At 44.8% G+C, this 15927-nt stretch overlaps 1 protein-coding gene across 3 annotated transcripts in view; it reads right to left on the minus strand.

Annotated features, from left to right (window-relative positions):
* Positions 1-15706, minus strand: part of GOSR1 (golgi SNAP receptor complex member 1) — a 60901-nt gene extending 45195 nt beyond the window's left edge. The window contains exons 1-6 of one of the 3 annotated variants that reach the window (XM_075904624.2): positions 15550-15706; positions 12114-12228; positions 5632-5719; positions 5309-5416; positions 3155-3246; positions 1244-1318 (exon numbers count right to left, since the gene is read on the minus strand). In XM_075904624.2, the coding sequence (XP_075760739.1) occupies positions 1244-1318; positions 3155-3246; positions 5309-5416; positions 5632-5719; positions 12114-12228; positions 15550-15580 (509 nt within the window). In that variant the 5' untranslated portion in view covers positions 15581-15706. Of the gene's footprint in view, positions 1-1243; positions 1319-3154; positions 3247-5308; positions 5417-5631; positions 5720-12107; positions 12229-15549 lie in introns of all 3 variants that reach the window. The other 2 variants (XM_075904623.2, XM_075904625.2) reach the window with 2 other exon arrangements.
* Positions 15707-15927: the final 221 nt, after the last annotated feature.

Genomic DNA, 15927 nt, shown 5'->3' on the forward strand with positions numbered 1-15927 from the left:
ATTCTTATGGGTTAGTCGACTATTCTATAGTCTCTGGGGGCAGGGCTGGCAGCCAGCGTGCTCCGGCCTCACTCCTGAGAAGACGCCTGCCACTCCACACTGCTGCCTCTGTATCAGACACAGCAGTGTGGGGTGCCAGGTGGGAGCTGGTCCACAAAAGGAGTCGGTTTAAAAAACAGCCCCCCCCCGCCCTTGTGGATGGCTGTTTGTCACCCTGTGCTGCTGCCTGTGATAAAGAGGCAGTGCTATGGGATGGCCTGAGCTCCCTGACCTAGCACTAGCCAGAACTGAGCCGGGCTGCCTGCCCACCCGGCTCCGAATATGCTTTAAATGCAGAGTCGCAGCCGGGGTAGGTACCAAACCCGTCACAAGCCAGGACTGAGCTGGGCTGCTGGCCAGTCTGTTAAAAAATTTATTGGCAAGTGGGGGAAGGGAGGGGGGGGAGAATGCGTGTAGTCTATAGCATTAACCTATACGTTTTTGCTAATCGGTTAATCAACTACACCTTTACATCCCTACTCTGCGTTATTTCTCGTGTAATGTACATTATGGGGTTAACTTTATTCATTATACCCAGTCACTAATGTATTTCAGTCTGGTTTGAGTAAGTCTTGTTTGTTTAAAAATCTTCTAGTCAACACTTTATCAGCAAAAAACTCCATAGGATTATAAACCCATCATTATTTTGAGGAAATCTAAGAAGAAACAACTAAAAATAACCATCAAACAAACCATTTCAATTAAAATATGCTTCTAATTACACAGGGAAGGATTCCTCCAATTAAAGCACAACTGAACTGGATACAGCTATATATAGTAGCTGTAAAATCGACTTCAGTGCCAAGGCACAGAAGTGTTCAGAACACAAAACACATTCATTTGCTGCCCTGAGACAATTCTTCCATATGGTCTTTAATTAGCAGTTTCAGCCATAAAACATGTAGGCACAAGGAAACTGCCATAGCAGTACAGGCTACTTAGCCTACCATGTTGTGTCCAGTGGTATCCAATGCTGGATGGTGAAGTGGAAAATATTGAACCCCATCATGGCCTACTACCTTGCAGAATGTTATGAAGGAGATTTTCTCCTGACTCCAACTGTGTTTGGTGTTTATGTTCTGAAGCATGAGGATTAAAAAGCTCCTGTAATCTTTGTCGTAGGCACTATAACTGCAGATGCTGTTCTTATTCTTTTACCATAGGAGAACATGCATAGTTCAAGCGCATATTTACGAAAACCTACTTTCGAAGGTGTTCATGTTCTTTCAGGAACAGCTCCGTTCTTCTGTTGTTCACACCGGACCCACTTTTATATGACCTTAGATTTCAAAAAGAAAATGCATTTTTTTTTTTGCCAGAAATACTTTTCATGAGGCAGCATTTACTTATCTGCTTGAATGTTAAATCCGGTTATTCCTACATAACCAAATGGAACATAAGAATATAATAATGACCATATCGGGTCTGACCAAAGGTCCACCTAGCCCGGTATCCTGTTTCCTGACAGCAGCCAGTGTCATTAAAATATTGATAAATTCCTTTTATATGGTTTAGTCTATCTTTTATCCTACCTTAAATGTATTAAATTTTCCAAGTGCAAAATGGAACCCAACCTTAACTTAATCAGTATATGCAGCTTCTCCCAGTTTCACCTAGGCTCAAAACAACATCTCTCGGAAAAGCATTTGTTATTTTCCCATTCAAAAGCCTGTTCTAATTTCTCTTTCCCTGAGGGAAACATTCTGAAATGTACACTGGTGCCCTCTGCTGGTGTTTCAGAGAGGTTCATGAAGGGGTTGTAGAAAGAAAAGTAAACATCCAAATTCACATATCCAGTCTTAATCCAAGAGATTTTTGCCACTTGACTTCAATGGAAGCCGCATGTGGCCTGTCTTTGAACACAGGTCTGATTGTGTATGGTTACGGTTTACTGCTGCAGGGAGGTTCACATGAAAACACAATCTTTGCTCCTAAAAGCAAGAAATGTTCCTTCTGCAATCCCTTCATGTGAAGATAAAATGGTTGTGAGGTTTGTGTTGTCAAAGACACCCAACTCAAGGTGAGGAATATAGAAAAAGTACTCCTACAGATTAGAGGACCCTGTATTTTTAAGCAGAGATTTCTAGAATTAGAACTATGGAACAGAGGCCATGTCCTGGCCAATGAGAACTAGAGGGGCAGTGCCTGCAGGTGTGGGCAGCCTGGGGACAGAGCTTCCCCTGGCACTGGTGGTGACATGGCTCCAGCCCTGCAGGGGAAATGGCAGCATGCAAAGCTGTCTCCCCTCCAGGCACAGCTGGATAATGCACAGGAACTTTAGTGGCTACACACAAGGGCCCCGAGTTAAGGGGGCCTTACCAAAAACATCTGGACTTTTGGTGGACTGGAGATCTTTTTGTGGGGCTGGCCTCCCTTAGCCTCGGGCTGCAGGCACTAAACCTCCTTTCTTAATCCAGCCCTGCCTGTAGCGGGAACAGATCTGCAGTACCAGCACTTGGGCTTCTGGCCCACAACATGGAGACTCTCTGCAGGCCAGATCAAATGAAGTCTGGGACCGGACCTGGCCTGCAGGCCAGAGGTTTCCCACCCTGGATTAACTTTTGCCTCATGGAGTCTTTATATGCTGATTTCTGAGTTAAGAAAGAGAACATCCGCAGTTGTTAAATATATCTAACAATTATGCTAAACAGCTCAATTCTCAAATGCAATCTGCATCTTTTAAAAGCCAGTAATCATGACAACAAGCTGCTGGTGAACTCTGAGACAAACAGCCAGATCTGACTGAAACAACTCATTACTTCAACCTAAAACTTATGACAGTTGCTCCAATCAGAATAATAGTTTTTTCCCCTCACTTTATATTGGAAGCTTTTGACTCCCCTGTAAACATCTAGTAATTCATTTGATGTAGGGAAACACACATGCTACCCTTCCGGAAAGGAGAGGCAGGAGTATTTTTAGACCTAGAACATTTTGCTATCATAGATTTAATTTCAATGTACAGTCTCATAATATGCCCAATAATGTATTTGAAATTAGCCACCTCAGAAAGAAGCGCTTTAAAAAAAAATCATGCAAAATGTCTGAGAAAACTGGTTAGTGGTTCAAAGAAATATGCTGCAAGTTGGTGGCGACTCTGTACAGTCAGACTTACTCGATATCTTTCCGTACTGATCCCAAGAGATTTTCCCTTTCCCGTATTGCCAGAAAGTTGGTTTTGGTTTTATGGAATTCGTGTGTGTAATCCTGTAACAAAACAAGTGTTTCAGTTTCACTAGACCTTGTCATGACAGTACTCTGCCAACCAAGATCTGACTCTCAGGCATGTGGACAGAAAACTAGCCAATAAAAAGGTTAGTAAAAAATGGAAAATGGGCCTGAAAATTGTATTACTTCAACTACATTAGAATAGTTGCTTACTAATGATCACAATGGCAAAGGTTATACTAGAACATTACTGTAACTCCCTCCTCTTGTTTTCAGATAAAATAAGAATGGCTACACTGGACCAGACCAATAGTCCATTTCGCCCCGTGTCCTGTCTTCCAACAGTAGCCAATGCAGAAGCTTCAGAGGGAAAGAACAAAGCAGAGCAATTATTAAGCGGCTGCTCCTAACCTCCAGTTCCAGCCTGTGGCAGTCACAGATTTAGGGACATCCAGAGCATGGGGTTGTGTCCCTGACCTTCTTGGTGAGCAGCAACTGATGAACCTATTATCCATGAACGGATCTTAATTCTTTATGAACCCAGTTATACTTTGGACCCTCACAACACACATCCCCTGGCAATGAGTTCCACAGGTTGACTTTGCATTGTGTGACATATGTCCCTTCATTTGTTTTAAACCTGTAAATTCACACCTTTACCCTGCAGCTGGGAGGTGTCATCTCAAGTAGATGTACATGTGCTAGCTCTTCTCAAGTCAGCACAGTAAATGTATCTGTAGCAGCATGGATGGCAGCCAGGGACAGTTGCCTGAGTAGGTATACAGGGGTCAGACAGGAGTGTACCCAGGCAGCTAGCCCAAGAAGGGGCCTGGGTCACAACGGCCAACACCTCCATTTTTAGTGCACTCACTTGAGAAGAACTAGCTGTTTGTCCATCCAAAATGAGAATTACATCTCCCAGCTGCTATACAGAGCTATCCTCGATGTCTTTAGACACAGAGTTAGTTTGCTGAGGTTAATAATATTTAAATCTCTCAGTAAGAAATGTATCAACAATTCAATTACAAGACTTCATAAATGACAATGCCTTATTGCACTACACAAAGTACCTTTTGTTTTGGGAGTTGTTCTTGATGTTTAAGGCAACAGTATGAAAGGGGATCTTAAATGAGTATCTTTTTGACAACTATTTTTAATGCAAATTTCATTTTTCACCTCTCAGCAAAGGTCACGCCGAATACTACAGTGAAATTCTCTCTAAAAAAAATCAACATCAAATGAAATAGGATGTCAGTTTGTACAGAAGTCTTGCATTCTCTGCGAGACATCTAGGAAGCTGGTGAAGAAAAAAATGCATTCAAATACTGAGAAACTTTGAAACATCCCCAAATAATTTTACATCAAGACCATGTAGCTACCAAGTTAGGGAAACTGTATAGATCCCTGGGGACCTAAAAGAGAGTCATTTTTTTTGCTCATTAATTTTAGCTGCATGTGAAACCTTTGAAATAAAGTTTGCTTATATAGATGTAGCTTTCAATTGGTTTTTTTAATAGCTTCCTTGGGATAGCCTTTTCTTCATCTGAGAACCCCAACTGCGATTATGTTTTTGAAACTACTGGACTCTAACAAAAAATAGAGTAAAATAAACCCAAGCATGAAAAATGTACAATACAGCCCCAACATAGCTTCATTATATTATTTCAACATCTATAAAGAAGCAAGAAGATAAATGTTATAAAGATGACCCTTTTAAGACAGAAATTATTTTAAAATTCTACCCACACAGTGTGCACAAACATAGCAGTTGCCGGTGAGATTATTTCCTGTTGGTTATTAGGGTCCCTTTTTTATATCCTTCCCCTGACACCAAGATAGACAAAGACGTCTTTTCCATCAGACACCTTAACCTGCTATGCTCGGGCACAACTAAAAACTGGAAGCATTCACTTTTCAGTGATCTCGCGTCCCTCAAACTTCTCTCTGCCAAGCAACATTTTTGGGTTGTTTGAGTGTTTCTTTTTTTAATTTTTACACACAAATATTCTTGTAGGTTATACCAGTAAGTATCAATCCCAAGTACTTTTACAATGAAGACATAGTGTAAGAACAAGTAATGAGTGTGGTGTGCATGACTTACCTGCAATATGTCTCTGTGACGCTGTAATGTGTGCATCAGGGCTGCATTCAGGGATGGCACTCCCGCGCTGTTGGTGTACTCTGCCATTTTGTCATTTATTCCAGTAAGCTACAGAAAAAAATACAAAGGGACACTTTTCCATAAAGGAAGGCCAACGCTGGTTAACATGTTTTCAAGGAGGTATCTAGCGACCATGGTTACCAGTGTTACAAAACATCTTGTTTTGTTTAATGGAGGTATATGGCAATCTTGTGTCATCAAGCGCGTGGTCTGCACCCATGCAAAAACATTGTGTGTATTAAGGTCTTCAAAGTTCTATTTACCCTGCCCAGAAGTTGTTCGATCTCCACCGCCATGGTCTCAAACATTCTGTCTTGGCTCGATCCATTTAAGAGAGGAGTTGTGTCCGAACTACGAGGAAAAGAGCAGCAGTAGTTACTTGAATGGCACAACATCCTTTTGTGACAATGGGAACACAAGGCATCTATACCAGGCATAAGCACAAAGGCAATTTTCTAAATAGGTTTCCTAAAGTCATAAATGCCATTTAGAAAAAAACCCACCCCTATGCATTTTCCCCGTATCAAGTGCCTCATTAGTCCAATCCCTCAGTTAAATGCTATGAGCTACATACCCCTCAAATAGTCTAAATCAGGGCTACTCAACAGGTGGCCCACAGCCTGTTTGCTTGCGGCCCGCGGTATGGCTTGGGTTTACATGGGGCTCAACATGCAGCCGGCAGGTGGAAGCCAAAACAAAAAAGTAGTCTTCTGTTGATATGTGTTTTAATAGTTACATTCCTGGATTGTCATTGCTCATTAAAAGTGCTGTCATATGGGTGGAAATCAGGTAAATATTGCATTTTATTAATATCGGCGGAACTGACTTAAATGGGGCCTGCATGTTGTGTAGTCTTGCCTTAAACTTTGTATTGATCCCCATTGGTGTGAAAGAAGCTATTGCATATATATCTGCATGTACTGTACATGCAACCACACTTAAGTTGCGGCCCTTCGCATGTGCTGAGAGTATCACTGTGGCCCCTGGGGCTTCCAGAGTTGAGTATCCCTGGTCTAAATGTCAACACCTACAAACTTCCAGCAGCAGAGCTCTCCTGATACAGCTGTGGTGCTGATGGGAGAGAGCTCTCCTGTCAATATAATGAAACCAGCTCAACAGGCGGTGGTAGCGATGTTGGCAGGAGAGGCTCTGTGGCCAACACAGCTCTATGCACACAAGCGCTTATGCTGGCAAAATCTACATTGCTCAGGGTGGTGTTTCTTTACACTCACAAGAGACATAAGTTTTGCCAGTGTAAGTGCTAGTGTAGACACACATGGTCTTACTTCTCTCTAGAAGCTAATGTTTGGCACTGCACAGGTGGTCAGAAAACATAACAGTAAAAGTTTTCTTATCTGGCATGTTAGGAAAATGGGAGGTGCTGGAAAGGAAAAATTCCCATTAACTAGAAGGGAGGGAGTTTGGATGTGGACGAGGGGCTTTGGACTGGGGGTGCAGGAGGGAGTGCCAGGCATGGGCTTGGGGATGGAGTGTGGAAGGGGCTTGGTGCAGTGAGTTGGGTCATGGGACAGGTTTTAGGGTGCCAGATCGGGGGTTGCTCATTTCAGACTTCTTCTTGCAAGCCACAACATGTCTCTGCTGCTCCAGGCAGGGCACGGCTAGATAGCTCTGGGCACGGATTCTGCAGCGCCCATTGGCCCCGGTTCCTGGGGTGGGGTGGAGCCAGCATAGAGAGTCACCTAGCCATACCTCTGCTGGTAGAAGCAGGGACACATCACTGCTTGTGGGAGTTGACTGAGGTGAGCAAACTCTGGATCTGGCACCCCAAAACTACTCCCATTTCCCATATCCCACATCCTACACACCTTCATGTGACCCATCTCTTAGCCCCTACCTCGAACCCCTTCTGGTCATTCCTCCACCTAAGAGCAGCAGGGACACATTGCCACTTCTGGGGAGCCACTCGGCACCAGGCAGGGAGCCTGCTGGCTCCGCACTAACTGCATCATGAACTGGACTTTCTCTGAAGATTACAGATGCCTATTTATAGAATTGTCCAGTCAATATGGAGTCAGGTAACACGGCTTTTACTTAAAAAACAAACACACACAAAACCAGACAAAACCAAGGAATCTGAGTCAGGTGGCACTCTGCAGACTAACACGTTTGTTAGGGTATTAGAGCTTAGCTTTCATGAACTACAACTCACTTCCTCAGATGCCAAAGAGAACAAAAACGAAAGCCAGGAAAAAAAAAAGGATACAGAGCTGGGACTGTAACATCAGTGCTAATTAAATCAGAATGGATGTGGCTCATCTCCAACAGTGAGGAGGTGAGAATACGCGAATGGGAAATTACCTATTGTTATGCAAGAACCTCTCCAGGTGTCTAGTTAGACCTTGGCGCAGGGTGTGAAATTTGCATATGAATTCCAGCTCAGCAGCTTGTCCCCGCAGCTTTTACTGTACATACTGAATAATAATGTTTCTTTCCTACACTGTTCTTTATGACTCCATTTTAGCAGGAAAGCAGGTTTCAAACGTTATAATTATGCAAATGTACGTTAACAATAATGGGCTCCTACAGATACATTTTACACAAGAACAACAGGCCACAGAAAAATTGGGATAAAATCTATTTTCTATACAGTCCATGTCCCCTATTTTTGTCAAAGAAATTAAAAATTACACGGGAAAAAAAATCACACAAGTAAGGGGATAGGCGTGAACACACAACAGACCCACACCTGTAAGACAGAGTGGATTAAAATCAGTGATTTAAAATAAATTGAACTTTTTAATATATTAGATTTTTTATGTTTTAAAATCATCAATAAAATACTAAGCTTCTCATTTAAATATAGCAGTTACAATTAAATCTGATCACAAACTTGCAACATGTACACTTACAGTCTTATGAAAATAAATTAATGGCTCCAGTCTGTCCCGCCTAAACGACTAGCTCTTGCTTCTTAAATGTTCTGGGCTTTCAATTTCTCTCTCTCAGGAGATTAAAAAGTGCCATGTGCAAAGAAAGACACAACCTAGACAGGATCATTTTTGTTCTATGCTCATGCAGTGATGGATTTTGGCCAAGCACGGCAGAGGAGTTAGTTAAGACATTGTCTTAAAGACAGAGAGAATATATTGGAAAGGACAGAGGCAGCATAAAAAGGAACAGTGGAGTGGACTGGAAAGAAAAAGGGATGATATTATTCGATACGCACACACAGCTTCCTATATTTCCCCGCACTTTTGCCACAGAAAAACTGTCATGGCTTCCAGGTGCAAGAGAGACCCTTTCTGGAAATATTTTGAAGAAATTAATTCCCTGGATAAAAAAGGAAAACATGTCAAGGGTAAGCAGAAGATTCAGGGCCTACTTGCAAGAATGAAACATCATAAGGAAAACTGTTTATTGGGAGAACATGATGTGGATACAGATGTGTATATGGCTGAGCTGGTCAACTGGTTAGTAACTTTAATTATTCACTTTGCAATGCATCAGACTTCAAGACTCTCTCTATGCCTTTTAGTATAAGAGTGATTTGACAAGTAAATTCCCAAGCTGTTTGCTATGTTGGATGTTGCTAGAAAAAAAAGTTTAGCTTATCTAATCCTTATGGCTTAATTAGTTAACTAGGTTTAGAATCTATCACATTACTAAAATCTACAGTACAAAATGCTGCAGTAAGAGAAATCTAGAGTTGCCACTGTCATTTTCTTATTTCATATTAGATGATACATGCCCCTTATTTTGGAACATCATGCCACAGACCATATTCTGTATTTTACTTTAGCATAACTCAGCTTTTCCAAGGGAACCCCGTTCTGTACGGGTACGTCTACACTGGCCACAATTTCCGGAAAAGGGATGCAAATCAGGTAAGTCAGGATAGGGAAATCCGCGGGGGATTTAAATATCCCCCGCGGATTTAAATAAACATGTCCACCGCTTTTTTTCCGGCTTGGGGAAAAGACGGAAAAAAAACGTCTAGACTGGCGCGATCCTCCAGAATAAAGCCCTTTTCCGGAGGATCTCTTATTCCTACTTTCAAGATCCCATCGAAGTGTAAAGACTTGAACTGTCTTTCTGCAATACATTCACAGTTATCCATTGGTATTTTTGGCAGCAGTGCTGCAACGAAACATATTTCAGACAACAAAATATCAGTAGGAAGCAAAAGATTTCAATCATTCAGTGAAACCACCACCATGGATGGGTTTGTAGTCAGGACCAGGAAATACGAACAAGACACCACAGATGAAAAAATTGCTTGGTTCATTTTTGCCACATTCTCCTTTTTGCATTGTTAACAAGTCCTTACAACCAGGTTATGCTCCACCTGGGAGAGCAGACATTGATGGAAGGTTGCTAGATACAGCATATGAGAAGGAACTTGAACAGTCTGTAAGAAATACTGTTTAAGCCTCGATGGGTGGAGCAATGTACACAATGATCCAGTCATATGCCTGCGTGATACTCGAAGATGGGGTTGCATCTCTTTCAGAAGCAATGTCCACATTGGGAAACGCCACCCAACAAATTATTTAAGAGAAATGGCAGTGAACACTGTAACAAACTGTGAACAAAAAATCAACTGCCACATGCACCGTTCTGTCACAGACAATGCTGCAAACAGGGCAAAGATGAGAAGGTACTCAGAACACGCAGAAGGATGCGCCTTACTCACATCTGGCTGCAGTGCCCCTTCAATACATCTTTTAGCCACTCGCGTACACCTTTGCCAAGCACAAAAGAAAACGTTGTTGAAGTCACTAAATATTTCTGCAACAGCCATTTTGCTTTGGCTTCACTGAAGAGAGCAGGAGGAGTCAAACTAATTCTCCCTCAAAATATTCAATGGAATTCTGTGGTCATTTTGAACAATTTATTAAGCACTGGCCTAGTCCCATAAAACTGTGTGAAGAAACCTGTGATTAAATAGTTAGAGGTATCTCATCCAAAGTATCTAACACTGAACTAAACAGGAATGTTGCGGATATGCTCAGTATACTGAAACATATTATCCATAGCCTTCGACAAACTTCAGGGAAATTACTGCTGTATTGTTGATGGTGTAGAAATTTGGAAGGCACTTCAAGAACACTGGAGAAAGAAATCCACCCTGCTGTAAGATGATAGCGTACATCTTCTGAAGACAATCTTCTGTGCTTTGGTGACCTGCAATTACTGGACTAGGAAGAGGAAAGAAAACAAATGCCTTTTCTAAGCCCATTATTCTCTCTAGAAGGGAGAAGTCAGTGGAATATCCAGGTTATACAAACACTGCACAATACAATTCCAGGAACACGAGATAGAGAGATGGAGGAAGGGGCAGCAGGCCTGATTCAGGAAGGGAGTAGTCACTCCTGGCATTCGCTGCTCCTGGGCTTCCTCTGTTCACTGAAGAGGAGACCCTTTCAATCTGACGATACATTTAGACACCATGTTGGTATCCTCTCTTTGAAACAGAGAGGGAAAGAACTGTTGTGCCTGAGAGAAGGAATGACGCTTTCAGGGTTAGGATTGCAATCAATTAACGCTTACTGGGAAGGGGCGAAAAGACAATTAGACTAAGAGCCACCAAGCTTTGTTTCTGCAGATTGGGAGAAGGTGAAGAGAAAATAAGAACAAAATTAACTAATGCCTAGCAATCAAGCTGGGTCACTGCCATTTAGGTGTCTTACACACTATCACCTGTATTGCAGAAACACTGACAGATTTCCACCAGGAGCGAGGCCCCATTGTGCTGGGTGTTACCTATGATCCCACACACATTCCATGCCCCAGAGAGCCAGTCTTAACTTCTAACCAAGGAAGAGTGGAGGAAAAAGGAACAGGTGACAGTGACACAGTCATGTTCAGAGTAAAAGCAGAGGGTACACGGGATGCTAGACATTGTTGAATGTTTTCTAGACACCCCAGTAGAAGGGAGCTTCAGGGTGGGTTTGAAGGATGATTCTCTCTCTCTCTCTCTCTCAACTGAGTTCCAGAATGATTCCCCCTGCAAGAGACTGATAATAAACACACCGTGACTGACAGGAAGAAGGCTGCATGTGCACAGGTGCCACTTATGTCAGTAATGTTACTTACTTGACAGATCAAAAAGAAAGAGTCTGGTCAAGGTGGAGAGACGTAAAACAACTATATTTGACTGAGGAATGCATGTCAATCTGGCACAAGCAGACAAAGAACATTTATTCACTCTTTTGGTAAAAGACTTATTTAAGAAAAGACGTTCTGACTAATAATCCTGGAAGAAAACTTGAAACTAGCAGCTGTACCTTATTGGTTAGAATGGAGAGCTCAGAGTCAGAATCCGCATCCTCATCCCAGCTCTGCCACGTATTCACTGTGCAACCCTTGACAAATCACAACAGCTCTGTGCCTCAGTTTTCTCATCTTTACAATGGGGAGCATAATGATAGGCAGCCCACATGCGGATGAATGAGGCCAAATTCATCAGTATCTAAAGTGCTTTCTGGCCGCTGAAGTCCTTTTAACACTGCAAAGTATTTTCTAAGTGAATATATAACTTAAAACAGACAGTGCAGCCAGTTGTTCTGTCACACACAAGGACACACCACATCCACAGATGATCATAAACTAAAGGTTAAATGTAAATCATTAAGAGGAATTGTATCATACTAATGATGCTTCATTGCCCTAATGACCTACTTGAAAAACTAATCAGCAAATAGCGAAGTAGTAAATTGAATGAATCAACGATATTTAAAGCAGACTTTAAAAAAACCAGTAAAAAGTTTGTTAGTACCTATACCTGTCGCGTCTTCCCTCTCGGGTGCTGCTGTGACTGTAGCTCGTGCACAGTTTGCTGAATGACACCAACTTCAAATCTAGCTCATTCTCCAGCTGTCTGGCCTGTTTCCTGAGATCTGAACAATAATGGAACGACAAATGTTAGAGGTTAACAAGTCCCCTTTACAATCCACTATATTTGGGTTTTGATTTTTACAACAGACCACTTTCGGTGCATAACAAAGGAGAGAAAGTCAGAGCATGAGGCTACATTCTTAAATGTAAGAAGTTGAGCAAGATCTATTGCAAAGAAGACTGAACATCTAGGTTTATGTGCAAGTCAGGAAAAGACAGAAGTAACAGGTGTTCCATCACTGCTGATCAGACAGTGTTCCAGAGACTTGGCCAGCATGGAGAAGCCCTTTGGTCATTTAGAGCTGGACTGAACAAAGCACTGGAAGACTCAAAGTATAGATTTTTAAGCCTTGTGAGTCAGGGACTGTGTCTTCTGCTGTGGTTTATATGGTTCCAATGTTATTAGTATTAATCAATATAAAGCAACATCCCAGGATCTGACTCATGACCTAAATGGTTGCCTCCATTAATAGCGTCTATGATTGTCACACAATGCAGTCTCATCTTCACACAAGACCAGGTCAGTTAGGGAAAGTTAGAAACTATAAAGTTTCAGGGAAAAGAAAATTAGAAAATCCTAGTGACAAACTTCTCCAAGGAATTCAGGCACATAATTCTCACTGCCTCAAATGCTCCTAAATCCCAGGAGCATCTTTGAAAATCTCCACCCAAAGATTATCAGTTCCTCTCCTCCAGTAAATTTCAGATCAATTATCTTCTGGAGTGCAATAGGCCTCACATTGTCTTTAAATGCTAGTCACACTGTTAAGAGAGAAAACATCAGACTGACTGGGCCAAAATTTGACCAGTTTGTAGTTGTATACTTGTTTTTGCAACATCTAAGTCTTTACACGTCGTGCCCCCCCTGCCCGGACAGGAAGATATTTCCCCCCAAACATCTCAGTAATATACTCTCTTTTACTATTTTAACACACAGATCAGTACACATTTTCAAAACCAAAATGTTACAGTTCCTCTCTGAGTCTTCATTAACATTACTTTTTCCCCGATCGTTCCTGGAAAATAGGTCACAGTTATAGGAATATAGGATATGACAGACCGATGACTGCTGCTTCAAGCTGGTATGCCACCTTTAGCAGAAGGTCGCAAAATATTGCATACTGAGCCTAACCAATTGCTGGTAACACACAGAGAAGATGTCTACTTTTTCACACACCAGACCATTTTAGAGATGCTTTCATGAATGCTTTCTATGCCTACGTCCAAAACTTGAATTACCTCTTCTTTAAAGCAACCACAGATCTCTGGCTACAAGATGAAATCAAAGTAACGATGTAAAAGCAACAATATAGAAATAGACTTATTTAATATGGCACAAATAGTTGTTGGGTTCTCTCTCATTGTGATTTTGTGCTACTTCTTCTCCCTGGATATAGGTCTTCACATTTGCTAGAAATAAACTTATCCTTATTCCCTGAAACCTTCCAGCGTGTTAGCCATATTATCCAATATTTTGGACTTTGTTGGCAAATTGATCAACACTAGGATTGTTAAAATGCATTTATTTTTGTAAACATGTAACCCATGTGGAGAGGGGCACAGGATCATCAGTTAACCATGTACACATTCACATCTCTAGTCAACACTGAGTTTTCATCTAAAAACACACAGTACAAAGAGATGGGAAGCACCTGCCTCGCAGAGATGAAACTTAGCTTTGCAATTTGCTGATCAAAATGATGCGTTAGCGAGTGGAAACCTTAACAGAACCTGTGACAGGGCTAGGGCTAGCAAAATGCATTTGTGTTAGGAAAGTATAAGATGCCTCACTAGAAGCACTAGCAGTTCTGTAGGTCTCTTGGAAGCAGTCAGCCAGACCAGGTGACAAATAGTTGCAAAGAGACCATATGGAAGAAGGAAATCATTCCTGACCATTGCAGGCCATCTGTTTAGGACCTTTAACATAAGCGCAAAGTACTCTTCCCCCCTTTTTTCAGTATATATGTACAATAGTCCTGGGATCACTGAAATACAGCACACACAAACTGAAAAGCAAACACACAGCCATATTTCTACATTGTTAACACTGTCACGGTGCAGTGCTTTTGAAAAAAATAGGCAGTACTGTATTATCAAAGCTCTCAAGGCCTGAAGAGACACAAGGCACATTCAAGATAGGGGAACAGTCAAGTTCCAACGTCTCCCTTTGGATCCTTGGCAAACTGAGCCACTTTGGCACCCTTTGCCTTGCTCCCCGACCCCAGGACAAAACGCAGGGCAGACCTACGCAGTGGCTGGGAAGAGTGAACTTTTCCAAACCAGGTCTGACAAAATTAAAGCAGCCCCCTGCCAAGGGCCAGAGGCTGTATGAGCCCACGCTGCTAACGGTGGGTGGGGTCTTTTCTCCAGCCTGAGTCCCCAGATGCATGTGTCTGGCAGCATCCCCTTCCCAACCATGATACAGTGAGAAACACCCCCCAAGGCTAGACGGGTAATGGGACCCCAGGTCACACCTCCTCCCTCACCCACACAGGTCCCTGAGCAAAGGCGAGGCCTCTGCTTCTGGATCCCGATCCCCTATGGACACCGCCCCAGAGACCACATGCTAAATTCCCTGAGAACCAACTGCCCACTGCTCCCCCAGCCCCCCCCACTGCTCCCCCAACCTCCTCGGGGCCCACCCCTCCCTCATGGGCCCCACGGCTCCCCCATCCCCCCCATCAGGGCTCCCCCCACCCCCATGGGCCCCACGGCTCCCCCATCCCCCCCCACTGCTCCCCCAGCCTCCTCGGGGCCCCCCCTCCCCGGGGCCCCCCCACCCCTCTCCCCCAGGGGCCCACCCCTCCCCCATGGGCCCCACGGCTCCCCCATCCCCCCCCCACTGCTCCCCCAGCCTCCTCCCCACCCCCCCCCATGGGGCCCACGGCTCCCCCATCCCCCCCCCCCACTGCTCCCCCAGCCTCCCCCCACCCCCATGGGCCCCACGGCTCCCCCATCCCCCCCATCTCCCCCAGCCTCCTCGGCCCACCCCTCCCCCATGGGCCCCACGGCTCCCCCATCCCCCCCACTCTCCCCCAGGCCTCCTCGGGGCCCCCCCCTCCCCCATGGGCCCCACGGCTCCCCCATCCCCCCCCACTCTCCCCCAGGGCCCACCCCACCCCCATGGGCCCCACGGCTCCCCCATCCCCCCCCCCCACTGCTCCCCCAGCCTCCTCGGGGCCCCCCCTCCCCCATGGGCCCCACGGCTCCCCCCAACCCCCTCAGACTCCACCCCTCCCCCCAATCCCATCGGGCCCCACGGTCCCACCCCTCCCCCTCAGACCCCACGGCTCCCCCTGCCCCCGGGCCCCGCCCCCCCTCACCTTCCCAGTAGTTGCTGCTCCCCGCCGCCATGTTTGTTATCCAACGTCAGCCTGCTGCCCGCGAGCCCCGGCCACCGAGCACAAAGGCAGAGCGTCGCCCCGGGCGCTGGGGCCGACGGGATGTCCAGGCCTCCCAGCGCATCGCCACCTGGCGGCCCCCGCCGGCCTAGCGGGGCTGTGCCGCTCCCAGGCCGGCCGCCCCTGCAGCGCTCCAGGGGGCTCCGCGCCAGCCTGCCAGGGGCCGGGCCACGTGCGAGCCCTGGGCCCGGCCAAAGCAGCCTCCAGCGCCAGCCTGGCCCCAGGGCAGCAGCAGGGCTCGCCCCCCTCCTGCATGCACTCGGGCAGCGGGCGCTGCTTCCCGCCCTGCAGGGAGCCCAG

The sequence above is a fragment of the Pelodiscus sinensis genome, chromosome 21, assembly GCF_052426305.1.
Source record: "Pelodiscus sinensis isolate ZL-2025 chromosome 21, ASM5242630v1, whole genome shotgun sequence".
Taxonomy (NCBI): Eukaryota; Metazoa; Chordata; order Testudines; family Trionychidae; genus Pelodiscus; species Pelodiscus sinensis.